The 12,874-nt window shown below is 43.6% G+C and overlaps 1 protein-coding gene across 1 annotated transcript; it reads left to right on the top strand.

Moving 5' to 3' along the window:
• Window positions 1-6,602: 6,602 nt before the first annotated feature.
• Window positions 6,603-8,486, top strand: SCG2 (secretogranin II; the record flags this gene model as incomplete). The annotated part of the gene is made up of 1 exon (XM_082003619.1): window positions 6,603-8,486. The coding sequence occupies one exon, from the start codon at window positions 6,603-6,605 to the stop codon at window positions 8,484-8,486; it is 1,884 nt and encodes a 627-aa protein (XP_081859745.1).
• Between the last annotated feature and the right edge of the window lie 4,388 nt (window positions 8,487-12,874).

Raw genomic sequence — 12,874 nt, 5'->3', positions numbered from 1 at the left:
TTACAAGTTCGTATGCAAGACGCAGGGTTGATTGATTAACTTTTAGCTTCTCAAGATGCATAACTATGTAAGGTAGAGTATGTGACAGGGCAAGCCGTTCAGAGAAACCATTGCATTTATTGCTGGTTTGTCCCCAGGATCTGCAAAAGGATGCAGCATGGTCCAAATGTGCTCAGAAAAACAAGATTACCAAGCTCCTCTGGTTTAAACCGTTGGTATTGAGCTAGTTCTAATGCAATTTCCTAAAATTCAGAGATGCTGTGATGTGATCTTACTCTTCTGTAAATGCTATGGAACTTCTAATGACAGAACAGATCAAATTTTCTGTGGCATGACTCATTCTGAAGAAAAGAATGCCGTACACTCAATATGACCAAAAAAAAAAAAAAGGTACGTTCCCTAAGGCTCTCCTTATAGGACTGTGTGGATGCAATCCATCATAAGCACAAAGTCCAGGCAATACTTTTTGATGTGGAGTAAAATTGACAGCTGAATTGTGGATACCCTTCAGTAGATCTTATCCGCTGAACCCAAAATAGCCGCAGCAGAAACCTAAGCCAAGTGTCTGCCTGACTTCACACGCTGTAAACCTCAAGTGAGCGCTTAAGGACCAGGGAAGGAATCGTGCTGATGTGCCAATTAATCTGGGTTGTCTGAAGTACGCACTGATGCTGCGGATCAGGGCTAGATGGTGGGGGGTGGGCAGCAGGATGATTTAATGGGAAAGAATTTGCTAGATGAATGTTAGGTGTTTGGTGGCAGAATGCACAAAGCAAGAGTCTGTTGGAAATACCTGCAGAGGCATAAGAAAATTCCTGAAAATCTGAATTGAGCATTTTTCTTCTTGTTTTTTTTGTGGTGGTTTGATCATTATGACTATTTTCTCCATGGGCTGAGGTGTATTAGTGTTAATAATGTCTGCGGCTCTATGTTTTGTGGGCATTCAGAGCCTTGCTGAAGGGGGATGTGGTGTTCAGCAGTACAGTTAGCAGCTGCTCAGGGGGAACTTGGACCTTGCTTTCTGCAGCAGATGCCTTTCTGTTTCCCTTTGTCAGGGGATGCTATTGTGGGTCCTAACGTAACTTCTCTTTTGGCTCTTTTCTTCCTGGGTCCAGTGGTGAAAGTGAGCCTTTTGCATTCTGCCTGGGGCCTGAATAAAGCTGCTGCACAAAGAGTTTCAGCACAAAAACTGGTCCTATGCTTTACTCATAGATCTCCATTTCAACTACAACAAATGCAGCAAGGATAGTCCCTTTTTCTGTGTTCATGGATGCGATTATTTCTACTTCGCTGTTCTTACAACAATTTAATTTTGTAACATTTATTGGTTTGGAAGGTACATTAATCCTATTTTTTTGCATTTTGTGCTGTAAAAGGTCAAAGTTGTCAGGAAAGATTTATTTTTGGGGAAAAGGAGTCCGTATTTAGAAGTCAAACAGCCTTTCTGGAATAGAAAGGAAGCAGAAGGAACAAGCTAAAACGCAGAGCAGCAGCCGAAGCGATGTGTTACATTTCATGCTTTCTGATTCATGGCGCAGTGGTATTTACTCGCCCTGCTGAGCTACGCATGCGAGCGCTGGCCTTTTTGCACGTGGAGCGCTGAGACGGGAGCTAGAACCGCCAGCGCGCGGCCGGCAGTGCCTGGCAGTGGTGCCAAAGGCGGGTGGTCCCTCTCTGGCTGCATCCGCACCCCTGGGCGCGGGGTAGAAGCTGGGCGTGTGGCACTGGCAGAGGCGGGGTGCTTGCCCCCTCCTGCATTGCTGCCCACGGGGCAGGGAGCTGTGGCGGGGGACCCCTCTGCCTTGTCTTTCTGCACTGTGCTTCAGTTTTTCCATCTGTGTCAGGCGTACAAGGGAGGGGTGTCATCCCACCTTCAGCCCCCGATATGAGCAGGGTGCTCTCGCTGCCTGGAGCTCCTGGGCCTCCCATGCCTGATGAGGAGGCCGTGGATGCCATGAATTGTCCCTACCCTGTCACAAAGCCAGAACTGTGCTGCAATGGCTCAGTCGAAGGCTTTAAAAAAAAAAAACAACAGCTACAGGCTGAGTGGATTTAAAACCCAGCTCCTGCAAAAGGCATGGGCACAGTTGGGTACACGTGTGCGCTGTACACGCACACACTGACCGTTGCGCCGTGCTGCCTCAGCACACGGTTTTCCTCGCAGTTTGGCTCACACCCGCCTGCAGTCCGGCGAAGCGTGCCTGCGTGTCCCGCAGCGCCGGCGCCTACAAACCTGAGCTGTTGGTCAGCTTAGTAAAGTCCCCCCCGCCTGCTCCTCCCCACCCCCCGGCCTGGGGGAGCTGAGAGCAGAAGGCACTGACTGTAGCCTGTCTGCCTGTTTTGATTTCTTTTTATCCCTTCCCCCTCATTCTTCCTTCCCCCTTTTTCCTTTTTGTCTTTTTTTTCCTTTTTCTTTTTCTTTCATTTCTTTTTCCTTTCTTTCCTTTTCTTTTTGTCTCTCTTTTTTCCTTTTTCCTCTTTCCCCCCTTTTTTCTTTTTTCCTTTTCTTTTTGTCTTTATTTTCTTTTTTTTGTTCCTTTTCCTTTTTTCCTTTTCATTTTGTCTCTTTTCCTTTCCCCTCCCTTTTTTTCTTTTTTCACTTCTTTCCTTTTCGTCTCTTTTTTTCTTTTCCTTTTTCTCTTTTTGTTTTGTTCCTTTTTCCTTTTTTCCTTTTGCTGCTTTTCCCTTTTCCCTGTTTTTCCTTTTTGTTCCCCTTCTTCCTCTTTTTCCTTTTCCCCTTTTGCCTTTTTCCTTTTTCCCTTTTTCTTTTTCCTATTTTCCCTTTTCTTTTTGTCTCTTTTCCTTTTTCCCTGCTTTTTCCTTTTCTCCGTTTTTTCGTTTTCTCTTTGTCTTTTTTCTTTTTTCCCTTTTCTCCCCCTTTTTCCTTCCCCTCTCCCCGCCCCCCCCCCCGTGTTTATTTTCGTTCCCGGCTCCCCAGCCCCTCGCGGGGGGAAGAGGGGCTCCTCAGCCTGCCCCTGGGGAGGGTCCCGGTGGTTCCGCCGGCGCGGCCCGGCCCAGGCTCCGCCGCCCGGGCGGGGCGCGAGAGCGCGACTGACGTCATGCGCGGCGAGGGCGGTATAAGCGGGCGCTGTCCGGGTGCTGAAGTCAGCGGCAGCGGCGGGAGCGGCGGCGGCAGGTAGGGGCTGCGCCGGGCTCCGCAGCGCGGCCGGGCGCGCCGAGGAGCGGCCACGGGGCGGGGGGCGCCGGGAAGCCCTGAGCCGCCTTCCCGCGGCCGCCGGCCGGGCAGGGGTCAGCAGCAGGGAGCGGGGCTGAGCCGAGCGGCGGGCTGCGGCAGAAAGTTGGTGGGGTTGTCGCTGGGGGGGGTGTGTGTGTTTGCAAGGAAACGCACCTATAAAATAGAGGCCTATAGACGTATTTTTTAATATGTATCTATTATCAGGGTCGTTGGTGGCTGAAGCCGGGAAGTAGAGCGTTTCTCTTTCTTTGTGATTGCGTTCAGTCGTGCTGGCTCACCAACACGACACTTCAGCTGCATCAAAATATAGGCTGCAACGACAATCTGACTAACTCTCCGGCTGTATATGTATGCAACCGCTCCTTATATTCATTGAGCCGCTTGGAGTTTGGGGTTTTTCCCCTTCTCCTCACCCCATTCTTATTTTGTTTGTGGTTGGAGTCCCTTGCACAGGGTAAAGGGTTAGACATGCTTTAAAAAAAAAGGTAAATTTACTGCAGTCGTGTCATTTATTGCAAAACTAAATGGGAAGAAGAGTCTGTGAAATATTTATTTATTTTATTTTCCTTATGGAAAACTGCTGTTGGGTTCCCCCTCAGCCTCTCAGGGCAGGTACTCATCTGTAGGAAAGGAAAGATTGTGAGTTTTCATCACAAATTCTCTCTGGAAACATTATGTTCACATCAGAGATGACTGCTGAGAGGGATCAAGAGAGAAAATGACTGCTACCATGGAAACATCCCAGAAAGGATATTTATTGTTTTGTCTGTTTTCTGGAGAACTTCTGTCAGTCTGCATTGCCTTTGTACACATTATATTGTGAACTTGATTGCCTCATTTTGTAAATAGGAACTCCTACATTTTTTGGCCAAAAAATGATTATTTTCCTGTTTGTTAGGCGCTAATAGAGGAGGAAACAGGCTCCCCAGAACCTAGGTTACCTTCACAATTAGCCACCTGTGGACAAAACAGCCATTTTAGCATGTTGTCCTTCAAGAGGCACAGAAGAGAATATGTTAATATAGAGCCTAAAGACAGTCTAAAACGTCCTCTGTTTTCTCAAAACCCATGGAATTAAAGTCTGATGGGCTGGGGAGGAGTCCTCTTACCCTAGATAATGCAGTATGTTTAATGATGAGATTTTATGACCTGAACTCAAAGCTTTTAAAAGAAACCATTCCCAAATCCTTTTGACAAGGCTTTCAAGTATCATGTACCAATAAATTAGAAGTGAAAACTGAGCTAGAGACAAATACACCCAAAATATCTAGAGAGGAGGCAATGACCTGTTATTCCCACAAAGGGCATATCCAGCTGAGCAACATCCTGGTGGAACACCAAACTAAACTTCGCCTGGCTATGCGCATTTTGATTTTGACGGGATGCCGATGACGCTTACAAAGGCTGTGACAATACCTAACAGGGTGCAGCAGAGCAGGTTGAGTTCCAGGTCTCTGGGAATGGGAGGTGCCTGGCAGATAATTATGGAACAACTCTGCCTTCCCCCTGCCCTCAGGAAGGATGGAGTTTCTCATGCACTGACCAAACGAACTCTGTTCATAACCAGTCTCTGCTGGAAAAGAAAGTCTTATTTTCCTTTTCATACAATAAGTAGCGACATGCTGCTTTTCTTTTTCATGGAGCTAGATAGATATACATTTATGTATAAGGACTAGTGCCTTTTCTGTGACAGAAAACAAAGCGATGCATTGCCTTTGTTTCAGGGCAAACTCAGATCTGGAGGGTGGGATCTTTCAATCAGCTGTTGTGAACTAATCCTTTGTGAAATCAATGCTTAACCATATCCAGAAATGTGGGGGGAAATTGATTGTTATTATGGCTGTTAGCTTGCCCAGGCATACTGAGGGGAAAAAAAGCAGCTCTCTGAACTGGTACTGCTTTAATTATTTAGTTATGTCACATTATGTTAGGAACAAGAACTGAGCGGAAAAATCTACAAGCGAGCTGAAATGAGCATATTCACGCTCACTTTCTGCTTACAGCAGCAGGTAAATAGTGGTATACGTAGCTCTTTCAGCCTGTCATGAATCACCAGCATCTCAACAGGATGCTTTTACCAAGCCAAAAACCAAAGGAACCAAAATAGGTCAATTAATCAAAGTGGTTTCTATCTTTATAATTTCTTTCTCATTATTGTACTTTATTCATTAGTGTAACTGGATCAGAAAAGAGTCTAATCTGTCTCCCAGCCCCAGTGTATCAGTGCCTGAGCATCTCCTGGGAAATAAGTGACAGCAATTTTTCCCTTCACTGGGTGGAGGGCGCTCAGCTCCCCGCAGGACTGGGCTTGTGCAGCTGTACCTCATACACACCAACACTATAATCTTCTTAATTCAGTCAGAGGAATATTTTTCCCACTTCTGTTCTGGAGTTTATTGTTGGCTAGCGTAAGCTGGACAGACTGACTAGACATGGGCTTCTACTGATCTATTCTAACTGAATTTAGCTCACTTTTGCCAATGGTCATGTTTCTGCCTGCCCTGGGACCTGATTCAATCTCTGCTGATGTGAATGAAAGAATGAATGAATGAAACCTACCTACTGGAGCTCATTTCTGGATGGGTTTTAAAGGATTCCATAAAATTATATTGTACCTTTAGGATAAATTATAGTTTGTCCTTCACATAGGGGATAATTGCCCATAGGAAAATGGTTCACTCATACAACCTCTTAGCTAAAATCCACCTGTAACACAAAGAATATATTTTTTAAAATGAAATCCCCAAAAACAAAGTAACAACACTAACAATAAAGACAGAAATAAACTTGCAAGTCATTTTATAGGCCATGTTCTCTACTTCATTACATTGATTTTATTGCAGTCTAGCACCATTCAGTGGTACTACCCCGCCATGAAATTAGATGCCCTATGGAACAATCTCACAAAATAATTCTGTGTGCAGTTTTAATATTAATATTTTGAGCAGCATTTAAATGTATTGATATACTGGTTTTGCCATTTGAAACCTTCATTTTCATAATCAAAATGACATCTAGATTCCTCTATGGTCATTTCAGGAGCTATCTAGGATTTGTATTTTATATTTAGGTGCTGCCATTGGAAAATTCGTGTTCATAAAGTACATTGAACGTAGACATAAGAACTTTCTAGCACAGGAAACCGATAGTTTCCAGTATAACTAAGGAATGATAAGAAAGATTCAGAAAATCTCAGATTTCCACAACAATTTATGGCTTCCATGTATGACTTATACTAGGTTTCCATAATTAATAAAACCATGTGTAGTGCCGGTGGTATTCTTCATTATAAGTTCCAGTTTAAAATAACAATCACTATTTTGCTTGTCCGTTTGCTAAGTCTGTCTCCATATGTTAACTGCTGCTTTTTTCTTCTTCTTCTTTATTTCAAGGAAATATTTTAAATATGGCAGAAACTAAAACCTTCCAACTTGAAGCAGCCTCTGCTCTCACCTTTTTCTGTGTCGTAATCTGTTGGGTTGATGCAGCTTCCTTCCAGCAGCATCAGCTGCTTCAGAAAGATCCAGACTATGTGATGAAAAACTTACAGAGGTTCCCAAATCCCGATATGATCAAAGCTTTGGAATACATAGAAGATCTTCGCAAGCAAACTAACAAGGGAGAAAGCAGCCCTGATTACAACTCTTACCAAAGTGTCCCATATCTCCTGCAACAGAAAGAAAGCAAAGATCAGGTTCACCTACCAGATAATGTAAGGGATTCTTTGACTGACGATGAGTCCCATTGGGTTAAGGTAATGTTGGAAGCCTTGCGGCAAGCTGAGAAAGAGTCAAAAGCTGGCCCAAAGGAGAATAAACCTTATGGTCTGAGTTCAGATAACAACTTTCCAGCTGCAGTAACTGATGATTATGAGGCTTACAAGTGGCCTGAGAGGTGGCAAAAATATCTCAAAATGCCACTTGGGCACTACGAAGACAGTTCAAGAGACAGTCCCTTCAAGCGTACTAATGAAATAGTGGAAGAGCAATACACACCACAAAGCCTTGCTACGTTGGAGTCTGTGTTTCAGGAGTTGGGGAAGATGGCAGGACCTAGTAACCACAAGAAAGAAAGGCTGGATGAGGACCAGAAATTGTATACAGATGATGAAGATGATGTATATAAAGTGAATAACATTGCCTATGAAGATGTGGTTGGAGGTGAAGATTGGAATCCCATAGAGGAAAAAGTGGAAAGTCAAACCCAGGAAGAGATAAAAGATAGCAAAGAGGAAATTGATAAACATGAAGAGGAGATTGATGATGAAATGAAAAGATCAGGGAAACTCAGCTTCCTTGAGGATGAAATAAGAAGAGACAATAAAGATCAAATGTCAGAGGATGTTTCAAAGCTAATGAACTATTACCTGAAGAGGCTGATGGGTGGTGCTGCAAATAGGAAATTAAGGACTGGAGGAGAACTTGAGGAAAAAAGAGCACCCACATTTTTGGATAAGCAACTCGATCCTCAGTCTATAGCTCAGCTGATAGAAATCTCAAGGAATTTACAAATTCCTCCTGAGGATTTAATAGACATGTTGAAAGCTGGAGAGAAAAAGCAGCTTCAGACTGAAAGGTTGGAAGCTGAGCAGGAAGCAGAATTCCCAGAAGACCTCGATGAGATCGTTGAAACTAATCTAGGACAGAGCAATATATTTAAAAATAATGTAAACTCTAAAAATGGGTACATGAAGCAGCCTCTTAATGTTATCCCAGAAAATCTACCTGAAGACCTCAATATTGAAGATATTGTCAGTCTTCTGGGAACTGACAATTTAGCTAATCAGAATCCCTCCTACTTACTAAATCGTCTTAATCAAGAGAATGATTTGCCAAGACTGTCTTACATTCCCAGAAGACTGAAAGGGCACCCACTTCCGAAAGCTGCCTGGATGAACGATTTGGAAAGGCGACAAATGGAGTATGAGAAACTGAACGAGAAGGATGAAGAGCTAGCCGATTACTTGGCAAAGGTGCTGGCAAAATATCCCGAAGTTATCAATACGAACCAGATGAAACGAGTCCCAGTTCCAGCTTCTGAAAGCGACTTGCAGGATGATGACCAGCTGGAACAGGCCATCAGGGAGCACCTAAGCCAGCTGGGACCACAGGAGGCCGCAAAGTTGACTTCACTCAGCAAAAGGCTTTCTATGGCTGGGGAAACCGATGACACGCAAAACAGGCAGTATCTGGATGAGGATATGCTAGCAAAGGTGCTGGAATATCTAAAACAGGAGAAATCAGAGCTTGAAAGAGATCACATTACTAAGCGTGCAATGGAAAATATGTAATTGTTCCCCAAATATTATTTCTCTTCAATGTGTTGACTTCTATCCCAATTCAGTTGTGATTTCTTCCCGCTCTCCCACTAAACAACCTGTGGTAGACTACTTACCATTGAACAGTCTGTATATCTTTCTCCGAGCTGTTATATTGTTTATTGATATATATGTTATAAATTATGGGGCAAACCACAAATTGCTTCGAGTGTTTTAAGAAACAACTTAATGAAATCAAGTAAAACTATAATATGTAAACACATGACCTTTGCATTGTTAATAAAACATGATAAATGAACAGTGACAATTATAATTTGAAATTTTTAAGATTAATTGGATTATTTTGTTACTGTCTGTAGTGTTTTTTGTGGAGTATCGAATAAAAAAATAAAGCATTATATATATAGTTTTATTTACAAGGCTTTTTCTATTCAGTGTTTTATTGTTGATGAATAAATTATTTCTGGACAAGAGACTGTGTTTCTTTGTGGTAGTTGATAAAGTCATAGTAAGTTGAAACGGAAACATGTATGTTTTACTTCTACAGGTAATCCTTCTAGAAGTCTGTTATTTTACTGTAGTATTCTACAGTTAACTGATAGCTTATACTTCTGGTTTTTCTGGGAACTGACTGGCATTATCTTTAAGGGCAGCATGCACTAAGAGCTTGCTCAAGTCAACCAGGGCAATAACTGCATTACCTTTTTTGAAAATTGGGCCCCCCCATAATTAATGATTATGTATTTCTTGGCAGTGGGAGGAAAATAAATGACCTGTCCAGCTAAGGCAGACTCCATGATGAAGCACTGAAAAAAATACAAAATTGAACCTTTGGCTGCGAGTAGCAGCAGCTCTGGGAAGCTCTGACAAAGTAGACGGGAAGCAGATGGGTTCCTCGCCATCTCTCATGATGGCTGCCATGAATAAAGAGACAGGCTTCAAGGCAGGGAAAGCAGAGAACTCGCCCTATAGGTAACATCACTTTTTTTCTTAAAATATTATTTTCCATTTCATTAAATGGCCATTACATGTATACATAAGTATACAGAGAACCTTTGTTTTTCACTGCATTACCTGGACACTTGAAATGTCTCTTGAGCTCCTGTTAAGACCTGCAGTGGATGTTCTGGAAAAGCTACGGCTCCTTTACAGAACGAAATGTGCTTGTGTAACTCCGAGTCAGACAGAGTTTTCACTAAGCATGCTCAGGCATAAGCACTTCCAGGATTATAGTTTAAAAGCAGTTTCCCCTGTTGCATCCTTCAGCAACTCATCTCTGCTAAGCGGGGTGGGGATGATTTTTGGTGAGGCCATGTCTAATGAAGCAAAGTACAAAGGCTGCAGAAATAAGACTTCATCTTCAGTGTCAGCATTACCCCACGCAGTCACAGACGATAGGCGTTCAGTCAGAGCTCTTGCTTTGGGCCACAGCAAAATCCTTCAGCTTCCTGTACTTGGATGAGTCAAAACATTAGACACAGAATTGAAAAAAATACCAGAGTTAAATTCACTTTTGTAAAGAAGGACGAACCTGTTGCCATTTGATATGCACTTGCTTGTGACATTGATAACTTGGAATCACTATTTTATTCAAAACAAAATTGTGCTTTAAAAAAATAACGATTTTTATCACCTTGATTCCTAATACTCTTATATTCTCTTTGATGCTAATACTTCTCCAGCAATCCCCACAGTCCAGTAAATTTCCTTTTGATCAAATCAGTAACATCTGTGATTTAATAATTAAGTATGTAATATGTAAAACTGAGGAAGAATCATAAAAACATAGAATCAAGGAATTATAGAATATCTTGACTTGGAAGGGACCCATAAGGATCATCGAGTCCAACTCCCTACTCCACACAGGGCTACCTCAAACTAAACCATGTGACTAAAAGCATCGTCCAGACAAGAGCGCTGAGAATTAAATGAATGTTTGCTATTTTCAGTGAGCAAGGTTAACAATTTTATACATGTCTTCCAAGGTCATATTTTAACAGGAGACTGTACTTGCTGCCCTTAGTCACACACACAGAGAGTAACAAAGCCGAACTCCACAGCCAACTTGCTAGAGACCTTGTTTTTTTTCCAAGGCTGTAGTTAAATGCTTTTTTTTCTTTTCTTGTGGGGAAAAAAGAATCAGTTCACATAAATATTTTCATCAAAGGAAATAATGGGCAGCCAGAGAAGCAGAAGGCCATCTGAAGGCCAGAGATGCCCAGCCGACACAGGCGCTGTGCCGTGGGTGGCAGATGCTGGGAGGGAACCCAGCAGCCGGTGTCACAGCGTTGGCTGCGCACACCTCTGCCTCTCCCGGGTGTAGCGAGGGCGTTTTCCCCACCACTTCATCTCATGAACCAGGTGAGGAATCGTTTGTCAATCTTTGCAAAGCATCTCTCCCAGAAGAAGAGTTTTTGGGAAAGGCTGGCTGCACAGGCTCTGCTGCCATCCAGGGACAGCAGCCCGCTGTCCCGTGGCTGCTTCGATGGAGGCGTATGGCGGTCACAAACATGCTGCTCAACACAAGTAACAAACATGGTACCAGACTAAATAATTAAAAATATCTTAAGCAGGGCTTGGGCAAAGCTCATCGAAGATGAGAGTAACCTCCTCCCCAACTCTTGCACAGACCCTGAAACAACACATTTCTCCTGCCCCAGACGGCTCAAAGCACGAGCAGGATATCAAGGTGGCTCAGAAAGTGTTTTCTTGTGTTTCCTTTGTGCAGCAGTAGCCTTAAAGCACAGGTGTGTACATGTGCCCTCTGGCCCAGCTCTGGGCTGGTAATAAAGTCACACATCAAAGCTATCACCCCGCACCACGTGTGCTACCACGCAGCCACGGTACAGTGCATGTTGCTGGTTTTGTCCTCATGGCTATAATAGACACAAATTTACCTATTTTTTTCACAGCGACAGTTAAAACTGTTTATTTTTTCCCCTTTTTCTGACCTCCTTTCTTACGAATGGCAACAGACAATGGTGCTTTAAAAAGAAGATTTTCCAGTTCCCCCCCCGCCCCCGCCATGCAGGGCCGAGCAACACGTTGCTCTGGCAGCCGGGAGGCAGCGGCAGGAGAGGCTGTTGCGGCCGTGCCGCATCCCAGCAGCGCATCCCAGTGTGGAGAAAATTAAGATGAAAGTGCTTCGAAGCACCAAACTTTGCTTCTGCTTTGTCCTAGAATTGTGCTCGGATGGCCTCTGCCACAACCCACCCAGCCCTGCCGTGGGTCTTTGCACCGCGCTCTGGTGCTCCTCTTTCCCTTGAGCAGGTACTTGCGGCACCGCAGTTACCCTAAGCCACCGAAGGTCCCCTGACTTGAGGGCCTTCCTAAGGGGCTTGGCTCAGGGCGTGTTTGATATTATCTTCGAGTGGAAAACAAGATCACCAAGCAATGGGGTTTATGGTTTAAAGAGTTTTGGGTTTTTTAAAGTCAATGTGAAAGGTTGAATGCATCAAAACAACGATGTTCTACAGCAGGTATGTTAATGTAGGGTGCTATTGTTATTCGTACCTCTTTAGCTGATCTCATTCTTTTCAAAAGGATGATTCCAGTGAAGGGACAGAGGTTCGGACGTCCCTGTTTCAGCCATTATTCCTTGAACGAGTACCAGGCAACAATATACCCAACGTACAAGGCGTGCAGACCTAGAAGAGATGCCACAGAAAAGAGACATGGTCAAGCATGACCGGTGGTAGTTTTAAGTTCCTTAGTTTCATTCCCCTCCTACCATCGCCAGTAGTACTCTCTTCCCCTGGGCTACCTAGGCTCCCGCGCAGACCAAAGCCCAGAGGAGCTGTTTAGCATAAACGCTGCCTCCAGGCTCTTACTCAAGGACAGCTCAATTAAAATTTTGGATACCAGAATGATTTTGGATCTAAGGAACCAGAGGTACAAACGCACGCATAAGAGGACAGATTCTTTCAGACCGTGTAGAAGAAGAAAATAAGCTTTGGAAAATCCAAACCTTGGCCTGAACTACACCACTTTTTATAAGAACATCTCACTTACGGGGTGTGCAAGCCATAAGGGACTTTGTTGTTTGTCACTTGTCTTCATAAACGAGAAAAGGGATATTGAGCTGGAAATAACAAAATTGCACATTGAATAACAGAACTAACGTGGAACTTTAAAGCTGATTTCAAGCTAAAAAGTGACCTCAGTACCCTTTCCTCTCTGAGGCACAGAAAGTAGATGACTAATCTCCCTATGAAGTACTTCATTTCTAACAAATGAACCTCCAGCTCCATTTTTAAATGAAATGAGCAAATATTAAATAGGTAGCACCCTCTCGGTAACTATAGCTGCCTCTTGCTATGTAACCAAAGCTCCTGCAGAAGAGCAGATAGTTATATCTGAATACGCCAGGCAGCATTATCAAAACGTACATCACAACATGA

This window comes from Phaethon aethereus, assembly GCF_964289735.1.
Source record: "Phaethon aethereus genome assembly, chromosome: 9".
Taxonomy (NCBI): Eukaryota; Metazoa; Chordata; class Aves; order Phaethontiformes; family Phaethontidae; genus Phaethon; species Phaethon aethereus.
The sequence above is the reverse complement of the archived record's forward strand: the minus strand, read 5'-3'. Positions and strand labels throughout refer to the sequence as shown.